This window comes from Neltuma alba, unplaced genomic scaffold (assembly GCF_004799145.2).
Source record: "Neltuma alba isolate B1F8T4 unplaced genomic scaffold, ASM479914v2 tig00010952_pilon, whole genome shotgun sequence".
In the NCBI taxonomy this organism is placed as follows: Eukaryota; Viridiplantae; Streptophyta; class Magnoliopsida; order Fabales; family Fabaceae; genus Neltuma; species Neltuma alba.
Genome location: NW_021635722.1, coordinates 275733 through 299766, shown reverse-complemented (window position 1 = coordinate 299766; position 24034 = coordinate 275733). Strand labels below are relative to the sequence as shown.

The window sequence follows — 24034 nt, the reverse complement described above, 5'->3', positions numbered from 1 at the left end:
AATGATGTTATTATTAATAGCAACAATACCTGCCTCCTGTGAATCTATAGTAGATTAATTCTAATGTCTCTCTTACATACTCATACCTCCAGCAATTTTTTAAAAACCTCTTGATCAAAGTCATTGTGAGGATTAACACAACATTTGCAAGTTGAAATTATCAAAAATATCTGCAAGTTGGACACATCCTAGAACTACCAGACGAACATGTTAACTAAACTTTTAATAAGAATAAACAAACTTCTCACCCAGACGATGCATCTGACAGACCCTCTTGTTTTAAAAGTGTGTGTGTGTGTCTGTGTTTATATATATAAACAGTTCCGCCTTGTCCCTATATAAAAGCCATTTAAGCAAGCACATTGTCATCACTATATATCCCACTCATCTATAATCTCTGAAATCTCTGACTTTAAAATGAGTAGCCGCAGCCTCACAAGTTTAATCCTCAGTTTCACCAGCGTCATCATCTTCTTGTTCTTCGTCGTTCCTTCTAATGCAACTCAAACCCATGAACCAGTTTCAGAGATTCTCAGAAGCCACCATTTTTTCCTGCACAAAGCTTCTGAATTGAAATCCCAATTGCAAAAATTCCAAGAAACCCAATTCCACCCATCAACCCATTTAATCGTAGCAGGAATTCTCTCCTTCATAGCTTCCTCCATCTCCAGTGCTGGTGGAATAGGAGGAGGTGGGATCTTCATACCAATACTCACCATTATCGCTGGCTTAGACCTCAAAACAGCTTCGAGTCTGTCGGCTTTCATGGTCACAGGGGGTTCTGCTGCGAACGTTTTGTGCAATCTGTGTCCTATATTTGGTGGGAAGACATTGACTGACTATGACATAGCTCTTTTATCAGAACCTTGTATGCTGCTAGGAGTGAGTGTTGGGGTTATCTGCAACCTCGTTTTCCCCGAGTGGCTGATAACCATTCTGTTTGCTGTTTTTCTGGCTTGGTCTACGGCCAAGACTTGCAGAAGTGGGGTTATGTTTTGGAAGACTGAATCAGAAGAGATTAGCAGGAAGAATATCGTTGGGTTCGGGGAAGTCGATGAGAAAGGGACGGTACAAGAAAATAATGGAGATTTGAAGAGTTTTAAAGAGCCTCTTCTGGGTTATCGTCATCAAGAGAATTCCAGATTGGAGCTTCCTTGGCTCAAACTAGGACTTCTCCTTTTGATCTGGCTTTCTTTCTTCTTCCTCTATCTTCTTCGCGGCAATAAGTACGGACAGGTTCGGCTACTTTACCTTTCACTCTTCTTCTCTTCTTCCTTCATGACAACAAATTGAGAAAGCAATTACCATAATTTAATTCAGAGCTTTACGGGTTTATTAATTTAGGTATTATTTGTTCACTTACATCTTACATTTGGGGTCTAGGTCAAGATACTGTGATAGTTTGCCTTGAATTTTATATGAAAATAAAATCTACAAAAACAAAAAAGCATTGCAAGTGCTTTAATAATTAAACAATTTATTAGTATAAATCACCTACGGAAAAGAACCTGAACAAGTCCCCAAAAAAATGTTCGTCTTTATCTTTTGATCATATGTGATAAAGCTTCATGATGCATGAGGGAATAGCTTCAAGAGTTGTGAGCTTTCCTTCTTCTTTCTTGGTTGGTTTTTGTATTTCTCCATTTTCAACGACGCAGAATCAAGTGGGGCTGTCCTGAGCCAATATAGAGTGAAGTGGTGGAGAAACTACTTTTTGTGAATATTAGTCAATTTTAGAGTCGGCATGCTTCACCTTGATGCGGTGGTCCCTCTGTCCTATATCAGCATCTAAGAATCTCTCAAGTGTGCTAGTGTATGTGGTTATTTGCCATAGGCCGTGCGTCAACAATTTCACAACAGTAAAATACTAAAACACAAGTTTTTTTTTCCTAAAAAAAGAAATTACTAGGAATCAATAGTCTTATGAAATGGAACTGAGAAGCATACTTCATTATTTGAAATATACTTCTGACATGTTTGCAAGCAAAAACAGATGTGGAAGAACCTAGTTTATGTGCATGCTTGTCCTCGTGGCAGGAGCCGTGAAAACCACGTTTCTCCAAAAGCGGCTTTGCGAAAACAAACACTCTTAACTGAAATTGACGGTCTGGTTTATTCATTTTTGGGTAATGCCACTGGAGACTGATTTGATTCTTACAGATGTGAAATGATAAACTATGTGCAGAGTATAATTCCAATGGAGCCATGTGGTGTGGTATATTGGATTATCTCATCAGTTCAAGTACCTCTTGCTGTAATTTTCACTTATTGGATTGTGTCCAGAAAAGAAAGCCATCAAGATCAACATCTAATAAGCCAGGTAGGTTCATAAACTTCATTGCCTTAAGAACAAAGTTTTTCACTTTTTCAAACAAGCAGTTAAAGACTTAAAAGCATGGCTAATCAGCCTAATCTCATTCAATCGACATTACAGGGCCAGGATTTGACTGTAAATGGACCATCTGATAAGCTTATCTTCCCATTAATGGCACTACTAGCGGGTGTTCTGGGTGGTGTCTTTGGAATTGGAGGTGGAATGCTAATAAGCCCCCTTCTTCTTCAAGTTGGAATAGCACCTGAGGTAAGTCTCATTACATTACAGATTTAAGACTTTCAATATATAAAATACCTACATACGTCGGGGTCTTAGAGCCCGATAATAGTTGTGAGTTCAAACTTATTATGAAAGATATAATAGGTGTATGAGTGATGACTAAAAAGTAAGCACACATTAGATAGCTTGGGAACAACTGAGATAATTTTTGCCTGTATAGGTGACAGCAGCAACCTGTTCTTTCATGGTTTTCTTCTCTTCTACAATGTCGGCATCGCAGTACCTGTTGTTAGGCATGGAACACACAGAGACGGCACTAGTATTAGCGATTATATGTTTTGTGGCATCAATGCTTGGGTTACTGGTGGTGCAGAGAGCAGTTCACAAGTACGGAAGAGCATCCTTGATAGTTTTCTCAGTTGCTATAGTTATGGCTTTAAGCATTGTTCTAATGACCACCTTTGGAGCCATTGATGTTTGGAGGGACTATAAATCTGGAAGATACATGGGATTCAAACTGCCCTGTTAGGAGTTTACGCTACTATGTTTAGTTCAGTTTTGTCATAGCCTGCTAGACTTTCACCTCTGTACAATATAGTACATAGTTATGAACTCATATTGAGATCATGGACCCTTTGGCCTCTGAATGAGTAATGATATAAGAGAGGATCATCAGCACCACAAAATTTGTTGATCATATGTTGTGTTTAAGTCAATCCACAAAATCGTACTCATTGCTTTCAGTGAATGAGTATTAACAGCGTGTCAGCGTCAATGCTGTGGCTAGAACTATATAACTACAACCAGAAGCTATGCAACCACAGAAAATACAACACTCTAAAATCAAAGGGCGTTCTTCCAACGAAGATTATAAATTTTTAGCGAATGAGAGTGTAAATTCAAATTCACAGACATAAAAGAGGAGCCTTTTTCTCAGGTTAGATTGAAAGGCCAGGATACACAACCATTGCCAAATTTTAGGCAACTGGGGGACGAAGTACATGGTCCTGTGAGGTGTCAACAGAAGCAGGAGGTAAGAATTGCCACATTGAAACTCCTGGGTAACCAATGAAAGGCACCATCTTGCTCCCAATAACTTGTCCTGGTGCAGGAAACGGAGCTGCCGCAAGGGTGGAGGGTGAGGCAGGAACCCTCGTTGTGAATTCAATGCTTTAACTTGCCGCTCAATGTTATCTTTCTCTGATTTTAGTCGCTGCTTCTCATCACGGAGCTCACTTTTCTCAGCCTGCACAAACAAAAACACATGCCTAAGGAACAAGACAGATTATGTACTTTCATCCTCTTACGTGACATAATAGTCATGTGAACAGAGTTGCATTATTTGTTGTCCTTTCATCATATATATTTTTATTATTTGGTATCTCTCTGACCACGACGTCATGTCGCAGCATAAATCTGCAGATTCACTATTAATATGACAACTAGGGTGTTCATACTTCATTCCAAGAATCGCACATACCTTTAATTCATTTATTTTCTTCTGCAGATTCTCGTTGGACTCTCTAAGCTTGTGAGCCTCTTCTCGCAGCTGAGGGAGCACTCGAACTGCATCACTTAATATGACAGCCTTGTCTGTTTTGGCAGGCCTACCAGGATCAAGGACAGAACCCAATTCTAGGAACCTTCAAACATGGCTTGAATCAGTTGCATGACAGAGATTAGATCAAAACGTTAAAACAAAAGACATCATGATAGCAGAGACGTAGAGAGGGGATAGAAAATTTGAAGATGCCTGTCATTCAGTCGATCCCTCCTCAATTTCTCTCTGCATGCCTTGGAACCAGATGAATTGCCAGATCCTGACCTCAGGCTGAGATAGTAATATCACAGAGAAATGAGTTGATAGGAAAGGGGCAAAAAGAATGAAAAGATGATAGATCTATTTTGCATAGATAAATTGAAAGTTTTAAGAGTTCTCCAAATGCAAGAAATAGAGTAAACTCAAAGCAAAACAAAAGGTATGCAACAATGAATATAGCTTACCGTTTTCTTGATCCAGGTTCATTAAGGCTATCCGAATTCCCATAGGTATCGTCCAACTCCACACTGGAAAAAGTCAGAGATATGAATGATAAATTCAGATAAAAAGACAAGAGGTAACAGGAAAGTAAATAGTTTTTAATAGCCACCAATCAACGCCTCTGAGGAAAGCATTAAAACATCAATAATTAAAAACAAGAAAAATTATTTGGAACCAAAGAACAGAGTCTCGAATGGAGAATTTTCTCGGTTTGGTAAGTAAGAAATGGCGAACAAGCAGTTTGGCAATTGATAGTTGTAGCTACCCCGTCAACAATACGGCTAGAAAGAGAAGCTGAACTCAGTTTTGTTTTAGGTAAGTCCCAGAGAAACATCCACTTTCCTATCAAATAGTGATCTTTTTCTTTTGGCACAACCAAGTCCTGTTTTTATTTATTCAAAGAGTTATTTATCCTACAATATGCTGAACTGAGACTCAATGGCAAAAGCAATTGCTCCATAATTCTCCAGAGCTTTGTAAAGAAGACAGAAGAATTTAACATCAAACGAAGAACTTTTTTTTTTTTTTTTGTGAAATTTAGTCAAACAGAAACAGCCATGCTTGTCTCTTGATGTTTTTGTTAATCCAAATGAACTCAGACCCAAAGAAATTTTGGCCATAATTCACCACAATCATTCAGCATTCTAAATAAGACCGATGACATAAAAAATACACAAAGCCACAACACTTGAAAAGCAAAAGAGTAACCTGAAATCAGCAGCAGGAGGAGCAGTGAGGGAATCAGAGGGCCAGGCAAAACTGGGCGGGTCAAGGGAAGGAAGGTCACCACCGGGGACGGGAATGTCGTCTAAATAACCGTAATCGAATACCCAATTGGGGTTCTCCAGAGAACCCATGCGCGATGGAGTGCCGGAAATTCAGAGTTCCCGGCAACAGGGCTCCCGGAGAGCGAGGCGAGAGATGGATTAACGTCCGTGTTAGGGAATCAACGAGAAAAAAAGGATGACGGACCGAATTAGGATGACTGGGAGAAGAATGAGATATAAAAGAAGCGTAAAAGGAGAGAATGAGAATATAAGGAGAAAGGGATGCGAGAGATATTGAGAGAGAAGGAATAGGCCAGCATCATTCCATTACCACCACCACAAAAGCGATTGCCTTGTTGCCAAATACCAAAGCCACACGCACACGCTGCACCAATTCTCTCCTTCACCTTTCTGTCTTTTTATAGCACCAAGTTCGAATCTTTGGGTCCAATACATACCCCCCGTCACTTCACCTGGTAGACTGTCCTCCTATACCTTGATTTTTTTTTTTTGACCCGCTCTCCTTTATATTGATTTAGACCATATAATAATAATATATGCATATCTATAACTCAAACTTTTTGGCGATGGTAAGATATAATAGTTTAATGAAAAGTGTGCAGTAAAACGAAAATTGAAACAAAAAAATACTACATGGTTATGGATTCTATTGTCTTTTCCAAATTCTAATACACACATTCTTCATTTATTTTATAAAATTAAATTAACTAGATTTTTCCTTACTTTAACTAGTTTTTTTCCTTACTAATAGTAGATCGTGCATACATGTATGGGCATTTTTTTTAATTTAACATGTATATAAAAAAATAATCAAGTAATAGGAGAAAAGATTTAGATTTTAAAACATGCATCGAAATAAAGTTTTTTCCCGCTAATTTGTAATTTTACATTAGATGAAGGCAAAGGGGTTAAAAATTCCTATTTAACAAATTATTATGTAATATGAATGCTAATTACATATGACGTATGCTCAATTATTAAATAGGAAGTTTTAACCAATTTTTTTAAAAAATAAATATATAAGGAATTTCATTATTTACAAATTGTACATCGTGTTGCTCATTATATTTGGAGGCCCACCTAGTCAGTATAGCAATTTGGGATCATTATTTTTAATTTATCTTCAATGATGTATTTATCTCTATTTCTTTCATCGCTTCATTTTTGTTATTTATTCATTCATGGAATTCCATGATTCATTCTTTTTATTCCACACTTCCCGAATAGGAGATTTTGACTTCATGTGGACGCGTCAAACTGTGAGCAATACAATCACTACACAACACGATCCAGCTTGGCATCAACGGATTGGCGGAGACCACATACAACTTATCAAAGTGGGCCACGGGCAGATAAGTAGCTGCCCGGACTGCCCGTCACTCCCGCATTATAACCCATCACTTACCCTCCAAATCGCTTTTCTAGAATCGATCGGAGGAAAATGGCTCAAGCTATGGCATCTTCTTCTATGTCTGGCCTGCGCAGTTACTCTCAACTTCAAGGTAGCCTCCAACTCTCTGGCTCCACGCGCCTCAGCCTGCCCGCCTTCTCCAGGTTGAGTTTGGGCCTGTCCCGTTCCGCTGGGCTCACTCTCAGAGCCCAGCAAGTTAAGCCCGACACCGAAACCAGCCGCCGGGCAATGCTTGGTCTTGTCGCCGCCGGCCTGGCCTCCGGCTCTTTCGCTCAAGCCGTCCTCGCCGATGCCAAGTCCATCAAAGTCGGCCCTCCTCCTCCCCCTTCCGGTGGATTGCGTGAGTCTTAGCTGCTCCCTTCCCTCCCACCCTAACCCTATCGATTGTGATTTTCAAATTGACTTCAATTTCTATTAATTAAGGAAGAGAATACGTGGAATTTGATTTGATTGGTGATAATTATGGAAAATGGCAGCTGGAACGCTGAACTCAGATCAGCCAAGGGACCTTAAACTACCTCTGAAAGAAAGGTTCTACCTGCAACCTCTATCTCCGAGCGAGGCGGCGCAGAGAGTGAAGGAATCAGCGAAGGATATAATAAACGTGAAGGAGCTGATCGACAAGAAGGCTTGGCCTTACGTTCAGAATGATTTGCGGCTGAAAGCTGAGTATCTTCGTTATGATCTTAACACCGTCATATCTGCTAAGCCTAAGGACCAGAAGAAATCCCTCAAGGAACTCAGTTCCAAACTCTTTCAGGACATCAGCAATGTAAGTCATAAATTGCCAGTGACGATTTTGATATGTTCATATGTCTGCTTAATGGTTAATCATATGTAATTAGTGAATTAAGCGGCTGATTTTGTTGTGTGACATGTTTGTGCAGTTGGATCATGCTGCAAAAATTAAAAGCACACCACAAGCGGAGAAGTATTATGCGGATACTGTGTCTACTCTGAATGATGTTCTTTCGAAGCTGGGTTGAAGAAATTGAATGTTTTTGTTTTGTAATCTGTGTTTATCAGTTTATGTAACACGTTGGTTGTTTTTGAATGAACTTTGATTGAAGAGAATCAAAGGAGACGAAATTTGTTTCCTCACCAGTTTTGGCAAGGATGGCAAACGCGTCTGTTACAGAATTACATGGGAAGAGGAAATAAAAAATTGAGCAATTTTTTTGTATTTTTATTTACAAAATTATAAAAGTTATTAGATGATTATGAGAAGAACCTACTAGTAGGTAATTTAGGAAAATAAACTCATTGTTTTTTCTATTTTTTTGGGTGCTTCTCCCCATTGAAGGGAGTCATTTCATTTGTCTCATCAATGCCGCTTGACAACAATGTTAATATAAATTAATAATTTGGTGAAATACCATTGTCTTTTATTTACATATTCAAAGATAAAATTAAACTGAATTTTGTGCATTCGTATAAGCCTTAAATGAGCAATAGTTATTGTTTCTTGGGAAGAGTATGATGTCTTACAAGTTTTATATGTATATTAAATTAAATTGTAAATTGAACATTTAAAAAACCTTTAAAAATTAATTTTTGGCCATAAATTAAATCCTAAATTAATAAAAAAATATAACTAAATCGATAATTTACTGAAAAATGAAAATGAAGCAGCCACCAGGCAACCAGCTCTAGGCTCTGGCGCTGGTAAAAAAAACGCTCTAGGCTCTGGCCTCAGCGCATGACACGTGTAGGGCGCGGGAACCACCGTTGGTTGTTGAGCTGGTGAGCTGGAGGACGCGGGGAATGTGATAAGCGATGACAGAACGACGACGTTTAAGCCGTTCTCTAGAAAGAACTCCATCCTTCTCCAGTTATCTCCTAAAATCAATCTTCTTGTCATGTCCATTTTTCAAAAGAAAACAAGGATCGGATATATAGTGTTAGTCGTAGATTATAAAAGAATGACCACACCGAGAAACAAAATTAGCTTCTGAAGAAAGAAAACCAATTCCAGGCGAATTTGAATTTGTTTTCAACTTACATTTCCTCTGCTTTACTAACTCGTGAAGCTCAAGCGGTCCTTGGAAATGTCAGCTTACCGATGGAAAAGCTTCGAGGAGAACGAGGATCGCCCCGAAAAGCCTCGTCGCTACGGTGTCACTGAGATGAGAGGTCCTCATTATTCGCTTTTAAATCAGAATGTTCTTCAGGTATATAATTTCGTTATGATTTTTTTTTTTTGACGATCACGAAGATCTTTTTCGAGGATTGATTCTGGACATCAGGTAATGAATGTTGTTGCAGCTATATCGCTTGTTAGGTTTTGCACTTGTATCTGTTTTGACCTCAAAATAAGTGCTGAACTGAGGTTTTTTTCCCCTGCCTGTACTGTCTATCTTAAGATAGACAGGAAGCTTTTTCCTGCCTTTTTATTTTATTTTCATTGTTCCTGACGTTGAACATGCTGGAGGCATAACCATTGCAAACCTATTGGCTAATGTCAAAATATAGGGTGTGAACTGTATTCCGTAACTCACTACATATCTATAGTGGATTATAATTCTCATTAATTTTTGCACCGGGTTCATTGGCACTCTTTTGTCCTAATTTTGGAGCAATGAAAATATTCTGTTTCACAGGATATTTTTGAGTCTATGGGAGAATTTGTTGATGGATTGAAGTTTTCTGGAGGTTCTCACAGCCTGATCCCAAAGACCGTTATTAAAGAAATGATTGACATGGCCCATCAGCATGATGTTTATGTTAGTACAGGCAATTGGGCTGAACATATGGTTGGGAAAGGTCCATCAGCTTTTAAGGAATATATTGAGGTCTGAGCTGATTGCATAATTATTCTGTAATGAATTTTCTTTTCTGATTTATAAATCAGTGATTGACGTGGTTTCTTATTTATTATAGGAATGCAAGCAATTGGGTTTTGATACAATTGAACTAAATGTTGGCTCTTTAGGAGTTCCTGAAGAAACATTTTTGAGATTTGTTCGCATGGTTAAAGGTGATGGTCTGAAAGCTAAGCCCCATTTTGAAGTGAAGTTCAACAAGTCTGATATTCCCAAAGGTGGCGATAGGGCTTTTGGGGCTTATGTTCCCCCAGCACCTCGATCATCTGGTATGAAGCAACTTTTTATTCTCTTTTTATGTCCGTGTGCGCACAAATGGGTGGTATGCGTGTGTTCTATCTATCTCTCTTACATGACGGGAGTAGACATATTTAGGATTCTAACAGAATGTTTCTATTAGCGTTATTCTATTCATTAATGTGCGTTCATCTGGAAGCTATTAAAAATATCTTTTGGTGTTTGCACGCAAAGGAATGCATGCAAACGCCAAAGAAACTCACCCTAACAAGTTCCTGTCTTCAGAATTTTGATATAAAATATCATAGAGGCAATATGCCACGATTGCAGAATAAGTAAAAGTATCATCTCCTTGATATGGGACGTCTTATTGATAAGCATGTTCATAGGTTTAGGCACGTTATTCTAATAATGCAATTTTCAGGTGTGCAGTAATAAGTTTCACTAATCATGGAAATATGTCCCTCGATTTTAAGAGATCAAGTTCTGCAATTCAGAAGAATTAATTAAAATATCTAAGTTCATAATTTGTTGATGCTTTTGATATGAATTTAGATAAACTGGATAATCAGATGAATGAATAAAGATGGATGAATGGCTTATTAAGTATGCCTTCACCTCTTTTCTTCCAGATAGGTCAGGCTTGGAATATCTGTAGTACTAAAGAGGACAAGGCCAGGAAAAGGAATCCAATCTCACCTAGAAGTAAATAGAACTTATTAAAACTCGATTCAGATTCTACATTCACACAAATGTGCCCTCACAGGGACTACCGATTTCTGCAGTCTTAGCTGGTGGTTAACAAACTCTAATTAAACGCTAGGTGGGGCAGTGCTCATAATTTATTGAAACTTAAGAGGCGAAAACTTGACTTTCGATGGGAAATATTTGATGTCGTATCAACAAGGTGATTGTACTTTTTTCATTGATCTTAAATCTATTATAACAAAAGAAGCAAAGCGGTAGGACCAACTCCATTGGCATTGCTTTGTGTTTAAAATCGCAGAATTTGTAGAAGATGTGGATCTCTTGATCAGAAGGGCAGAGAGATGTTTAGAAGCAGGAGCAGACATGATAATGATCGATGCTGATGATATCTGCAAACATGCTGATTCTATGCGCGCGGACATCATTGCAAAGGTCATAGGGCGGCTTGGTATTGAGAAAATTATGTTTGAAGCATCAAATCAGAGAACATCTGAGTGGTTTATCAAGCGCTATGGTCCCAACGTAAATGCTGAGTGGTTTATCATACTTTCTCGTTTTCACTTAAGAAACAGATTATATCAGCTTCAGCTTTGCTAATATCATCCCTCTGATCTTCAGGTAAATCTCTTTGTGGATCACTCCCATGTGATGGATGTGGAATGCCTCCGAGGACGCAACTTGGGTAGGAATCATTCATCTGTTCTTGGGTCATCATATTTCCTGTTCTGAGGTGATTGGGTGGTATATGGATGTTGGGTCTTGTGTGACTTGTTGGTTTGGTTTATGTAACTCGTGCTGTAATAGTGATGTCTCTTAGGTGGCATGTTGTGCTAAACTGTGTGCTGTGCTCCTGCAAAACAAAGTATATTCCTTTATCTTTTCGTTTTCATTTTCCAAAATGCTTGATTGTGTGGTATATGTAAATAAATGAGTAATGCGGTGGGGTTGAAACTAAAGACAATTTAGAATGCGGTTATCAATTATCATGAAGGGGGTCTTCATCCTGAGCATCTTGTTCTTCGATCACGGATTCTACATCTTCATCTAGAGATGATAGTCCTCAAGGGTATTTATATTCCCTTGAACAGCCTGTGCATCCGTCTCCTTTCCTTGGTTCCGTGGCTTCTCAGTCAGAACACATCAGAATGCCAAGCCATGTTATGTGTCTCACATAAATGGCCACTTCATTTGGGATCATGCACCAGAAGAATGTGATCCTGAGAGATTTCTGTTGGAACAGAGAAAGGTCATTATTTGTGAAGGTGAGTAAGAAGATATCATCTCCCAAAAGAGGAACTTGCTCAGTTGATGCCTCTTGAGTGGATCACCAACTATGAGAAACACTTGGACAATTTCTTTAACATGGGGTCTTCGGGTGGAAATCAGGTTTCTAACATTTCTGGTGACACGGTTGGTACGACAGCAAGATTTTCAAAATGTCTTATCCTATTTTAACCAGCCTGACACGGGAGAAGACACTTCATGTCTATCTCTTGGACCTTTCCCTCCAAACTCACCATCTGCCAGCAACACAACACTTGAAGAATTCCTGAACTGTACTCAATAGAGGAATCAGATTCAGGTTCAGAGGTTCTGGAGAGGAAAACTCTGGAAAATTCTCAAAGAACATAATATTTGGGACTTACCAACTCCCAAACAAAAAAGGTTATATCATAAAATCAGTGTTATGCCGCTCAAAGCCCGTTCGGATTCTCTCAGCGGCCGGTTTCTCCGCGTCTCTTAGAAGCCTTGAATCCTACCCGTCCAATCCATCCAAGCACCCATAAGGAGACACGTCATAAGGCTCTTAACATTGTATCTAAACCGTCCGTCTGGTTATATCCTGACCATCCATTCAATTCCATGTCCTGCCAAATCCCTATCACCTTCGATCGCGAACGCCTTCTGCCAGTCTGTCATCGAAGTTTCAACCCATCTGCGACGCAAATAAGGAGCTCCGTTCATTAGCCACTGAGGCTTTCTTGCTGCCCCAGTCGAATTTTAATGTGACGAAAAGTTTTGTTGGAACTATAACGCATTATATATATATATATATATATATATATGGCAGCTTGAAACTAAAATGTTGTATTCCCTCTCGCTTACACAGTCGAGAAGCATATCTCTTGTTATGAGCTGTTAAACAAAAAAGAAAGGGAACTTCTTTACTATTATTAACAACTTAGTAATACTAAAACTATAATGAAGCCTTTTTTTTTTTTTTTTCCCCATCTCCCATTCTCCCTTGGAAAAGCATCAACTGATGTTTATATCCCTCGTTGGCTTTGTCGTCTTCAGATTTCTTATGGTCTTGAGTTTCTATCATGCTAGCAAGAGATGGCTCAATCACTTGTAAAGATCAGTTCGGGTCTTCATATTGCATTTTTATATGATATGAAGATGAACCAGATTGCCTTGCGTGAAGCTTTCTCGCCAAGTTCAGCTAGCAGAACGTCGAAGGTTTATTGTTTTAAAGGCATGAAATATAGGCAGCCAGGATCGGACGGTTCCTATTCGAGTTTCGACTTCTAAGGCTTTGTGTCTCCAAGTGAGTGCTCTAATGGATTGGATGGCTAGGATGTTAAGATTCTGAGAGACAAGGAGAAAATAGCTTCTGAGAAGATCTACTCCCCCTCAAAGGGGCCAGTCCCACTCGTGTTTCATAAATAATTCAGGAGAGAAGGCGTAATTAAGAAGATTTCAAGCTTGTCCAATTACCTCTGGCCCAGAGAAATAAACATTATTCAATGTAGCCCGTGCACAGATGGCAAATGCTCGAAACAAGTTATTTAATTAAAACTAGCAAAATCCTCCGTGCGTTGCACGGGCCACAAGAATATCGATCAATGACTGCTACCATCCATCACTTAATGTGAGGACATCATGTCAAGATGAGATTAGAGCAACTCTTTCAAAGCATATGCCGCTAATTACATGGCCATGAACTTCACAAAAATTACCCAATGATTTAAAAAAAGGAGGGATACATACAACGCAGAAAAAGAAAATAAGAAAAATATTATGGAGGTACATATTCCCGACAGCAATCGTGGTGCACAAGTACAGCAGCTACTTAAGATCATCATCAAATAACACTCTTGTGGCACCTGAAAATGAGCTAAGCACGGGTCCACCTGCATATAACAACTATAAGTAGGATAAAATATCTCACTCCGTCTAATAAACGTTGAATCTTGCTATTAATAGAAATTACGAACATGAACTTGTGACTTATTAACAAATGAAGGGAAAATTGTTGTACCATCGTTCTTATGAAGCATGCCAATAGCATATTATATAATCAGAAAATCTTCAGCTTTCACCCCCTGGCTTCTATCTTGGCAAGAGTAATCGCAGCACACTCATCATGAAGCTTAATAGTCAACTCCTTCGGCTGACTGACAAAATTTAATTTCCATAACCGCAAAATGATGAAAGTATCAGTATGTAAATTCAAATGGGATAACACATTAAGCTTACAAGATCAAAACCATAGTACCATCCTTCTAACGTGACCATCTCATGTCTTACGATCTCCAATTCCTCCCTGTATACTCCAATAAGCTTTATAGGACTAACAAAACTCCAATATTTCAAAAGTCCATAAATATCTTTATCACCCAAAACTTTTTCAGAAATCAGATTTTCCTTCAAGGCTTCAACGGTTAGAAATAAAAAATCATCACAAAATCTTACCATAAAAAAAATTCTTCCAATATTCCATAGCAAATGTCAAAAACATTTTTCAAGTTAAATGAATAACATGGAAACTCATCTATTCTCTCTATAACTTCGGTTGAAGCGACAAAACATATATACTATCTGTCATGCAGACTAAGACCACCAACATGAACATACCAGAAATTTGGTGCACACCACCTTCAACGAACTTCAATGCAAATTGATCGATGTGATCATTGGTCATTAACTGCATGATTACACGACTGTTCTTGAAAAAAAAAAAAGGAACATTATTGGTCCACATATAATCTCTATAATAGACCCAAAAAATGCAATATTAATAAGAGATTCCAAAAGGCATACCTGAGCATCAAAAAAGAATGTCCACAGATTCCACCTCAAAAACAGGACGACAATTTTCCAAAGTATACCACACCTTCTTCCTGATATTCTTCTGGTCTACTTTCACAATCACACTTGCATTGCACTTGCTGAGATTAAGAGAGGAAAGATTACAATATAACTCCATCACTACAATCCACTGAGAAAAAACAGTGACAGAAAATGAAGCAACTTATTAGTGAACCATCAGAACAACTAAATGAAAAAAAAAAAACATACTATATAGAGAAACACACTTTTACCATGTGGTAAATTAAAAAGGAAAAAGTAAATAAGAATATCCCTCTTACAATAAATGATAATAAAATAAAAAATAAGAATTAAAAGCTAATTGACCTCCAAATTAGAAAATACAAGGTAGAGTCTTTAAAAAAATAAAATAAGAAAATTTAAAAATGAAAATCAAAGTTCCTTATTAAAGATAATTGACTCCTCAATTTAGAAATGCCTTTTGGGTTCATAATTGTCAAAATTTAGAAAGAATGAAAATAAAAAAAAATCCCAATTTGATGACGATTTAGTGTTTAAATAAGAAGTTATATTATGAGTTATAATTTAAAAAAATTAAAAAATAAAATTTAAAGAAAAATTAAAAAAAACCCTAGGTAGAGCCTATAAATTAGAGAGTAAGGGTTGAAGAAAGACTCTCAAATTTTTTTTCATAAAAAAGAAGATAAGCCAATTAATAAATAGAGCATTAGGTATAGACTTTCATTTTTAGCTACTGTGTTTAACTTGAATTTCAATAAATTGTTTTTCGGTATTCTTTCTCTCTATTTTTAAAGGCGCTTTTTTTTTTAAAAAAATATGTACCATGTGAGGTTTTCAGAATCTTTGTAGGTATCTAGATTTATTGGTAAACAGTATGAGACTATAGTAGTCTCCGCAAGGATACCAATATGGTTGTGCAAGTTTTCCTTTTGAAATAAAAAGAAAGAAAAAAATTTTGGGCACATGTCTATAAATGAATAATAAAAATTTTTTAAAAAAATATGTATATACATAATCTTAAAATATTTTTCAAAGCTGTGTGAGGTTTTTAGAACCTCTACAAGCTCGAATGATTATTCTCTGTGTGAGGTTATGAAAATCTCCACAGGAAGAGTAATCCAAAATTTCTTTCAAAACAATATTTTCTAAATAAAAATACAAAAATTATTTTCATGTATTAAAAAATATCAATCCACAAAAGAACACCTTTATTAATTGAATAAATATTTTCTAAAAAATGACAAACAAGTGACAAACATTTTTATCTCTGAACTACGTGGGTTTTGATCCCTCTAAAAGGTACATAGGTCCTAGGTTTTTATCCTAGATCAAGTCCACCTTTGTAAACAATTTATTTTTTCCTTTTTGTAAATAAGAAGTTTTTTTTGTTTCTATCTTTATTTTTTTAGGGTAATTAAAACATAATAAAAATGTCACATTAATTTTGAGTAATTTTGAGTAGTTGATTCAGGTAACTGTTCTCTTCAATTTAAAGCTAAAAAAATTTATAACGAAACAATTTCATACTTGTTACCTTTTATATTTTTTTGGTTAGATATTACCATTTATACTAAACTTATAATAAATCATCGAAGTAAGAAATAAACATTCAAATCATGCATCTTCCTTATCAGCCCAATTTTTTTTTTGAATGTATCTAAATTGAACATACTGAATACTAGGCTAATAAAGAAATCCTGGACTTACTAAATTAACCCATAGTTTTTTATTCAGTGTTTGGGCTAACCAAAACTTAGTAACCTAAAATACTGAAGTCCACAATCCTATCAAACATATTGGGCCACGCCTCAACATACCCAATTTAAACTACATAAGGATGTATCTTTAACACCTCGATGACCCTGTTGAATAACTTGACAAATTTTAAAGCAAATATTAACATAAAGCATAACTAAGATCACGCATATCATATACAGTGCGTAAGCATCGCGGAAAGTCATAACTAATATATCAATAATTAATACATCATATAAGTTAAAACATCCAACAACCCATACAAACTTAAGTATGAAGTACCCCATTACATATGAATGATCACCACTAGTAAGGACCTAACAAAACATTTGTCATCAACTTATAGCCCGAAACCACTACTTACAAAAGCTATGGCCCTAACTACCCTAATACAGTTCCAAATCATATTCATCTTCTCTAATCGGGCCTCAACAATTCTCTCTTCTTCTTTTTTTGACCAGAGAATATAGTAATTTCAATAGATAAAAAGAGAGGTACAAAGCCCAACAAAAGTCTACAGGAAAAGAAGCCCAAACACTACAAACAAAAGAAACCCTAAAAGAGCCTAACCCTAGCAAAGATTAGAGGGGAGCTGCCACCGCTGCCGTCAAGGATTCCAGAGCCCCCGTCATCTTTTCACCAGAAAACTGCAGAGGAAAGAGTATCGCCACCGGCAACAACGCCATTGTAAGGAGTGGGTGTTCGAAGAACCATCCCAAAGGATCCACACCTCTTGTTGGCAAGAAATCATCCAAATTGGATGTTGAACAAATAAGGGTTCCAGTACACTCTAGTATCATTTGTGTAATTTGCCAAGAAGCTGTCCCTGCGAGGAAAAAAAAACATTGTTATAAAATCAATCATACTACATTAAACACTCGATTTTTATGAAATGAATGACAAAGCGAGACCATTAAACCTCTGAAAGCACCAACCATAAAAAAATTATTAATCTTTAGGACAAGATGAAGCAAGATATGAGGGAATTGGTCACAAACAACAGAACGCATGAAAATGCAAGGAGTGTATTCATTCTGGAAGAAAAAAATACCTAAGTGCAGTTACATCATCATCAAACACAACCATATTCGTGCGTTCAACGGTGTTTTTATGCCCTGCTTACCACCGAGATGAGTCAAGAAACTACTGCCAAATAGTATAAAGAAAAAAAAAGGTTGAAGCGAATTAGGAAAGAACTACCTCAACTAAAGATATCCCCAACTCAAAAATGAAGTAGCTGCGCCAACCCATTTGCAAAACCATTTATAAGAAACCTGGATAGAGTAACTAACGTACAATACTAAGCAAAAACTGTCATGCACATGTGGATGTTATTTCAATAGAGTTACACGCAACAGGTAAGCAACACGCAGCCCGAAATGTAAGCCTGTACTGTTCACACAGCCGTTACTGTTCATAGAACAGTAAAATGAGTGAGGAACCATTATGAATAAGAAAATGGCTCAGCTTGGCTTTGATTTTTATTTATTGTATATATAGATTCAGAGCTGTGATAACATTTTTTTTCCCGGAAAAAAAACTTTTTTATTTCATTATTTTTTATGTTTATTGTGTGAGATTGTCACCATCCGAGCTTCCGTTCGATTAATGTAATTTTCTCTTCGTTCAATGTCAAAGACTAAGAAGAATACGATTTTTAAATATCAGATGCCAAAATCAATCTCAAAAGGTACAACTCTCCGACGCTGCTCGAAAACGAACCCAACAATGATAAATAGGCATTCTCAAGTCATTGAATAGCTTAAATTTTGGAAATTCCATGGCTGGTCAAAACACTATCTTGCTATAGATGGAAACAACGTGCAAATAAAAGAACTGTGTAATTGAGAGGCAATGTCTTTCCTTGATCGTTCGCTTTCCTTTGAAACTGGAGATATTACGCATATTTCATCTCTCAAAGCTTTTAGAATATTCATTGAACTTTTGAGAGCAAAAGTAAAGCTGAGAAAGGAGGAGGAGGAGAAGAAGAAGATGCGGGACAATTTCTGGCTTTCTCTGAAGAGATCAATTCACTGCAAACCAAGCCCATCAGAAGTTCATGAACCAGAAGCGACCATCCCAAAAAGAATTCCTCAGAAGAATTCAAATTCAATGGATTGTTTCCAAAGAACAAGCAATATGCTTTGTGAGAAACCAAACAGTGGCAGCCTAATCAAATCCTTAAGGAGCAGTGACATCCTTAACCCTATAACCCATAAGGTTGTCCTTGACATGTCCCTCAATGGATTTCGGATTTGTCGATGTTGTCGAAGTCCTTCAAGTAAAGGAGCGAGAGGCCCTCATGAATCAGCAAGTCCAACAATTACACCTTCAAAGAAGACCCATCATGTTGATTGCAATGAATGTAACATATCCTCCTCAAACTCAAGGGTTTCGATGCAGACAGATTCTAATAATAATAATAATAATCTGGTTTGTCTCAAGTGTGGGGAGAAACTAAAATTTGTTGATGCTGTTGAAGCACACCATGTCTCCCAGCATTCAGGTATTGACCAATCTTTTTCCTGCTCGAATTATCATCTTCTGAGTTTGAGGCGTTTCTGCTTTCTTGAGACAATTGAGATTTTTCATTGACCCTGTGGAATTCTTCTCATGTAAACTTGGCCTATCACACGTTATTCCATTTTAGATTCTGCAGTACGAAGTTATCGGTTTTCATGTCCTCCAATGTTGATCCAAAGTCTTCTGCTGCACTTGGTGATTCGCGAAAAATAAGATATGATTTAGCGCACACAAATTTCAGATGACTTTTAAGTGAAGACAAATATAAAGAGAGAATAACTGGCTCTATTTTTGACACATGAATCTCACAAAAGCAAAATTCATTATTGTCTTTACTTAGTAAAAGTCATTTTAGGGCATTCTTTACGCAAAAACCTAATATTTTTAACCACCAAGGTATTGTTTAGTAGTGGAAGAAATGGATAATTAGTAATTACCCCACTGACAAAAGTTTTAGTATGATGGCCCGAATTTGATTCCTGCAGGAATCTACTGTACTATGACTTCAAAATGTACCTATTCTTTTTGCAGTGATTAAACTTGATGAAGAAGATTCAACAAGGCAGATAATAGAAACAATATGTAGAACAAACTGTACTAATTCCGAGACCAAGTCAGGGCAGATTGAATCTGTGCTCAAGGTTCAGAACAGCCCAAGAACGTTCGCTAGGTTTGATGAATACAGGGAAATGATAAAGAACGATGCTGAAAAGTCACACAAGAAGCAACCTCGTTGCCTTGTTGATGGCAATGAGCTTCTAAGGTTTCATGGCACAACCCTCATATGTTCACTGGGTACCGATAATGGCTCTTCTTCTTCTTCTGGTTTGTGCACTTCAGAACATTGTTGTGTGTGTCAGATTCTGAGACATGGCTCCTTCACCACCAAAGAGTTTCGTGGTTCATTTGGGGTCCTCACCAATTCAACCTGTGATAAGGCCTTTGAATCCATAGGGTCACTTGATTCTGATGAATCTGATATGGGATCATCTCAGAGGAAGTCGGTTATGGTGTGCAGAGTAATAGCTGGTAGGGTTTTGTATAGTTCTGTGGAAGAAATTGAAGAGGAGAATTCTGGGTTTGATTCTTTGGCAGACAAGAGGAATGGTGACTTAGAGGTTGAAGAGCTTTATGTGTTGGATCCTAGAGCTATACTTCCTTGTTTTGGGGTAATATACAAACCCTGAATGTTGAGTACTTGAGATAAAATTTCGGAAAAACCTAATTATTTGCTGCCTATATTTTACATTAACTTTTATTTTGATTCCAGGAAGAATGATGATACCTATATCCCAGAGAATAAATTTAATACTAATTTTTAGGCCCCAAAAAATTTTCTTACAAAATGAGTTATAAATATACGAGATTCTTATTTGTAAGTTAATTATCTAAGTCTCACGTGTCAATCTTAAATAGTTGCAATTTGAACTCATCAACTTGTAATTGACTAATTCAATATTTGCAACCTAGCGCTGATGTTATTTCTTAGGTACATCCAGTATTCTAATTTTATTTATAGTGTATTCAATATCCTAATCTTATTTATATTGCATCTGACATCTAAAACCATAAATAAGATTGAAGTGTTAGATGTAACTAAAAAATAATATAAAGAAACTAACATGGGTTGGGTCTAGCAGAAGGGGTTAGTTTCCCACAACGTGGTGAACTAAGGTTTGAATCCCTGCTGGGAGAAGTGTCCACATAGTGCCCGACAGTGTCTCAAATAAGATTACTTCCAATAGGAGGATACCTATACTTTAGCAAAAAAAAAAAACATAAAAAGGTGCTAGATGCGCCAAGACAATAACGCGATTAGGGTGCTTGATACATCATAAAAAATATTAGAATACTGGATACATCTAAAAAATGACATCAGCGTGCTAGACGCTACTTTACCTTAATTAAATTGAACTTTTGAGATTTAAATGTCAATTCTTGCTTTTTTTTTATTTGTTATTTTCAAATCATCCTTATACTTTTCAGTTATCAGACGCTTTAAAGTTAATACATATAATTTTAACATTTATACAATGTAAGAATAAACATTGACACAGCTCAACATTATAAGGGCAACTTGTTTCAAAAAAATTATGAAGAATAAATCAGAAATTCAGGCAAATAATAAAAGAACAAAATAATTCCTTTTTTTTTTCCCCCGGCAATACGCATGCCAAATCAGCCGGGCGTTAGTCGTTTTCTCACGTTGGAGCCGTCTCTCCTATTTGTTGCCAATGGGCTCCATTGGGATCTCATTTAAGTAGAGGGGGACCGTTTGCGGTTGGTGAAGTTGCTTATTCATTCCTTTCGTTCTTTATTTCTTTGTTTGGCCAACCATATGTTTAGTCCTTGCTAAAATTTACAATTAGTCAACTCTGTTTTTATATGATCAATTAAGCATTCAACAAATAAAAAAATGAAAAGGCTTTTGATCTTTGGAGGGAGTTGGTGGCGCCACAGTTGATCAGGTGCTTACATTCTAGCTCTGAATTTACTCAATTCAACCAACGCCATATTAATTCTACAGTTATGAATCGTATGAAACGCCATATTAGTATTTAACCCGATCGTTTCGTCATCAGTCGCAGAGAGTAACCGGGCGAAATGGATCAAATCGGGAAGAACAAGAAGGCTTGCGTTGTGGGAGGAACTGGGTTCGTCGCTTCTGAGCTCGTTAAGCAATTGCTCCTCAAGGGATATGCTGTTAATACAACTGCTCGAAATCCAGGTTCCTTTTGTCTTTCCTTGCTTTTTGCCCTAAATGTAATAACTCTGATCAGTTGATTGTAGCAGCAATCTTCAGTTTGACTCCGTTTTCAGAGTTGATTTGGTTTTGAATTTCAATTGGTTCGATTGAGTTTTTGACTGGATTTAAAATTATTCTGTTTTCCAAGTGCATGTCTGATCACCAAAACCATGCTTGCATTATTGACGCAATGAGAAGATGAGTTCATATTTGTGGTTGTGTTTTTCGTTTTGTCTTGAAAAAAACTACCAGTGATTAGGCTTTTGACATTGGAGTATTAATTCAGATTTTGTCATGAACTGAAGTCCTAACTCCAATGTTTGGAGCAGATGATCGCAAAAAAATATCCCATCTCGTAGAACTGCAAAAATTGGGAGAATTGAACATATTTGGAGCAGATCTGACGGAAGAAGACAAATTTGATGCCCCTATAGCTGGCTGTCAACTCGTCTTCCATGTTGCTACTCCTGTGAACTTTGCTTCTGAAGATCCTGAGGTATATAATACAAAACTGAAAATCATACTTTAAATCTCTGTATGTTTATTTGTGCGTCTTTTATTTAATGCAAGCATTATTCTGCTAAACTCTGTACAGAATGACATGATCAAACCAGCAACCCAAGGCGTATTGAATGTCTTGAGAGCATGTGCACGAGCAAAAGCAGTTAAACGAGTGATCTTGACATCTTCAGCAGCCGCTGTCTCAGTTAATGCATTAGAAGGGACTGGTCTAGTTATGGACGAAAACAATTGGACTGACGTTGATTTTTTGAGCACTGCAAAACCACCTACTTGGGTAATAGTCCAATGAAAAATCTTTGTGTATATCTGGTTTACAATAGATAGATGGGCCCTTATCAATCCTAAAATGATATGCACACATCTGTGGAAACTACTTTCAATATGTTTACATGTTACGTTTCTGTAGTCAATCCTCGTGTCTTGTATCGTGAAGCTTAACTGAGAACTTTGGATAGGTGATTCTTATCAAGAACATGTAGTTGGGATTTTATAGCCAAATCATTCAACACATAAATTTATGCAAACACAGGGATATCCTGTGTCCAAAGCACTAGCAGAGAAGGCTGCATGGAAATTTGCCGAAGAAAATCATATAGATCTCATCACTGTGGTACCTACGACGATCGGCGGTGCTTCTCTGACTCCAGAAATCCCAGGCAGTCTTGGTCTAACCATGTCCCTAATTACAGGTATAAACTGCCACACCCATCATCAGGTTAATTGTTCTATGTCAATTTCGTCTTCTCAAATGCCAGAATGTCAAATAAGAAGATCCAAATCTGTTGAGCATTATACTTAAATTTATGTAGTGATTGGTGTTAAATTGCATTGCAGGCAATGATTTCCTCATAAATGCTTTGAAAGGCATGCAGCTGTTGTCGGGTTCAATATCTCTCACTCATGTGAAGGATGTTTGCCGAGCACACATATTTTTGGCCGAGAAAGAATCTGCTTCTGGTCGATACATTTGTTGTGCTCGCAATACAAGTGTTCCTGAGCTTGCAAAGTTCCTTAACAAACGATACCCTCAGTACAAAATCCCAACCCAGTAAGCTTCTGATCCAAATACTGTAAATGACACTTTATCCTAAGATTCTTGCCTTTGGGATCTCATACAAAAGCCAAAGGAAAAAATGCTAGCATTCTTAAGTAATGATGTATCATGTTATAACTGCAGATTTGATGACTTCCCCCCCAAGGCCAAGTTGGTAATCTCTTCAGAGAAGCTTATCAAAGAAGGGTTCAGTTATCAGTTTGGGTTAGAACAGATCTACGACGAGACTGTGGAGTGCTTCAAGTGTAAGGGAGCCCTTAAAATTTGAATTAGTAGAGGTTCAAAGCTCTAGCAGAAGCTCCACTAGTTATAATAATGTAATGATGGTAATAATCTGGAGCGGCTGTTCACTACGATGTATACTGAACTGAACTAGTATTTTTATATAATGGGATGCTACTCTTCCACCTCGTCAAGTCCCTCGATTGCGCTTTGTGATTTGTTAAAAGGAGAGAGATTACTCACATGGAAAAGGTTTGGATGATGATAGTAAGGGTGTTCCGTCCTGTGCCCGTGACTCGTCTCCTCCTAACAGCATCTCAATACAAGATGGGATATAACAGTTTAGGCCTAAACTCAATATCTTTTCTCTTAGGCCTACACACAATATCTTTACACTGTTTTTGAATTGTTTGAGTCCTCGTGATTCGGGAAAACAACACTGGCATCAAAACATCGAATAATTTATGATAAATTAGGCATTTTATTTTCCATTTAGAAAGTAATTTCATATACAAGAACATGTCAATAAAAAGAAGCTGATATTTGGATTACAAATCATAACAGATGGTAACAAACA

The 24034-nt window shown here is 37.2% G+C and overlaps 5 protein-coding genes, 1 long non-coding RNA gene and 1 pseudogene across 11 annotated transcripts; 5 read left to right on the top strand and 2 right to left on the bottom strand.

The window, feature by feature from the left end:
* Positions 1–282: 282 nt before the first annotated feature.
* On the top strand, positions 283–3132 carry LOC114760225 (sulfite exporter TauE/SafE family protein 5). The gene is made up of 4 exons (XM_028949491.1): positions 283–1236; positions 2186–2320; positions 2435–2581; positions 2775–3132. The coding sequence occupies exons 1-4, from the start codon at positions 418–420 to the stop codon at positions 3081–3083; spliced, it is 1410 nt and encodes a 469-aa protein (XP_028805324.1). The 5' UTR covers positions 283–417; the 3' UTR covers positions 3084–3132.
* Positions 3133–3258: 126 nt separating this feature from the next.
* Positions 3259–5737, bottom strand: LOC114760229 (transcription factor ILR3-like; annotated as a pseudogene).
* Positions 5738–6801: 1064 nt separating this feature from the next.
* On the top strand, positions 6802–7895 carry LOC114760230 (oxygen-evolving enhancer protein 3, chloroplastic). The gene is made up of 3 exons (XM_028949496.1): positions 6802–7134; positions 7271–7566; positions 7682–7895. Exons 1-3 carry the CDS (start codon positions 6825–6827, stop codon positions 7778–7780), a joined length of 705 nt encoding a protein of 234 aa, XP_028805329.1. The 5' UTR covers positions 6802–6824; the 3' UTR covers positions 7781–7895.
* A 768-nt stretch (positions 7896–8663) lies between these two features.
* On the top strand, positions 8664–11355 carry LOC114760227 (protein HEAT-STRESS-ASSOCIATED 32-like). Its single transcript, XM_028949494.1, has 5 exons — positions 8664–8965; positions 9395–9586; positions 9675–9885; positions 10860–11083; positions 11180–11355. Exons 1-5 carry the CDS (start codon positions 8843–8845, stop codon positions 11288–11290), a joined length of 861 nt encoding a protein of 286 aa, XP_028805327.1. The 5' UTR covers positions 8664–8842; the 3' UTR covers positions 11291–11355.
* Positions 11356–13354: 1999 nt separating this feature from the next.
* LOC114760231 (uncharacterized) lies at positions 13355–14454 on the bottom strand. Of its 5 annotated transcripts, none has more exons than XR_003742029.1 (4): positions 14420–14454; positions 14061–14108; positions 13824–13959; positions 13355–13695 (listed from the first exon to the last, which is right to left on the bottom strand). It is a non-coding gene; the product is annotated as an uncharacterized LOC114760231 (long non-coding RNA). The 5 variants fall into 5 exon arrangements; XR_003742030.1 differs by having other exon boundaries at positions 14042–14108; positions 14420–14451; XR_003742026.1 differs by lacking the exon at positions 14420–14454 and having other exon boundaries at positions 14042–14213.
* A 3790-nt stretch (positions 14455–18244) lies between these two features.
* LOC114760248 (uncharacterized) lies at positions 18245–20100 on the top strand. Its single transcript, XM_028949514.1, has 2 exons — positions 18245–18896; positions 19445–20100. The coding sequence occupies exons 1-2, from the start codon at positions 18245–18247 to the stop codon at positions 20098–20100; spliced, it is 1308 nt and encodes a 435-aa protein (XP_028805347.1).
* Positions 20101–21502: 1402 nt separating this feature from the next.
* Positions 21503–23699, top strand: LOC114760226 (anthocyanidin reductase ((2S)-flavan-3-ol-forming)-like). 2 transcript variants are annotated; one of them, XM_028949493.1, is made up of 6 exons: positions 21503–21641; positions 21989–22155; positions 22255–22455; positions 22711–22870; positions 23016–23229; positions 23359–23699. In XM_028949493.1, the coding sequence occupies exons 1-6, from the start codon at positions 21518–21520 to the stop codon at positions 23501–23503; spliced, it is 1011 nt and encodes a 336-aa protein (XP_028805326.1). In that variant the 5' UTR covers positions 21503–21517; the 3' UTR covers positions 23504–23699. The 2 variants fall into 2 exon arrangements, with proteins under 2 accessions (XP_028805326.1, XP_028805325.1); XM_028949492.1 differs by having other exon boundaries at positions 23353–23699.
* The last annotated feature ends 335 nt before the right edge of the window (positions 23700–24034 follow it).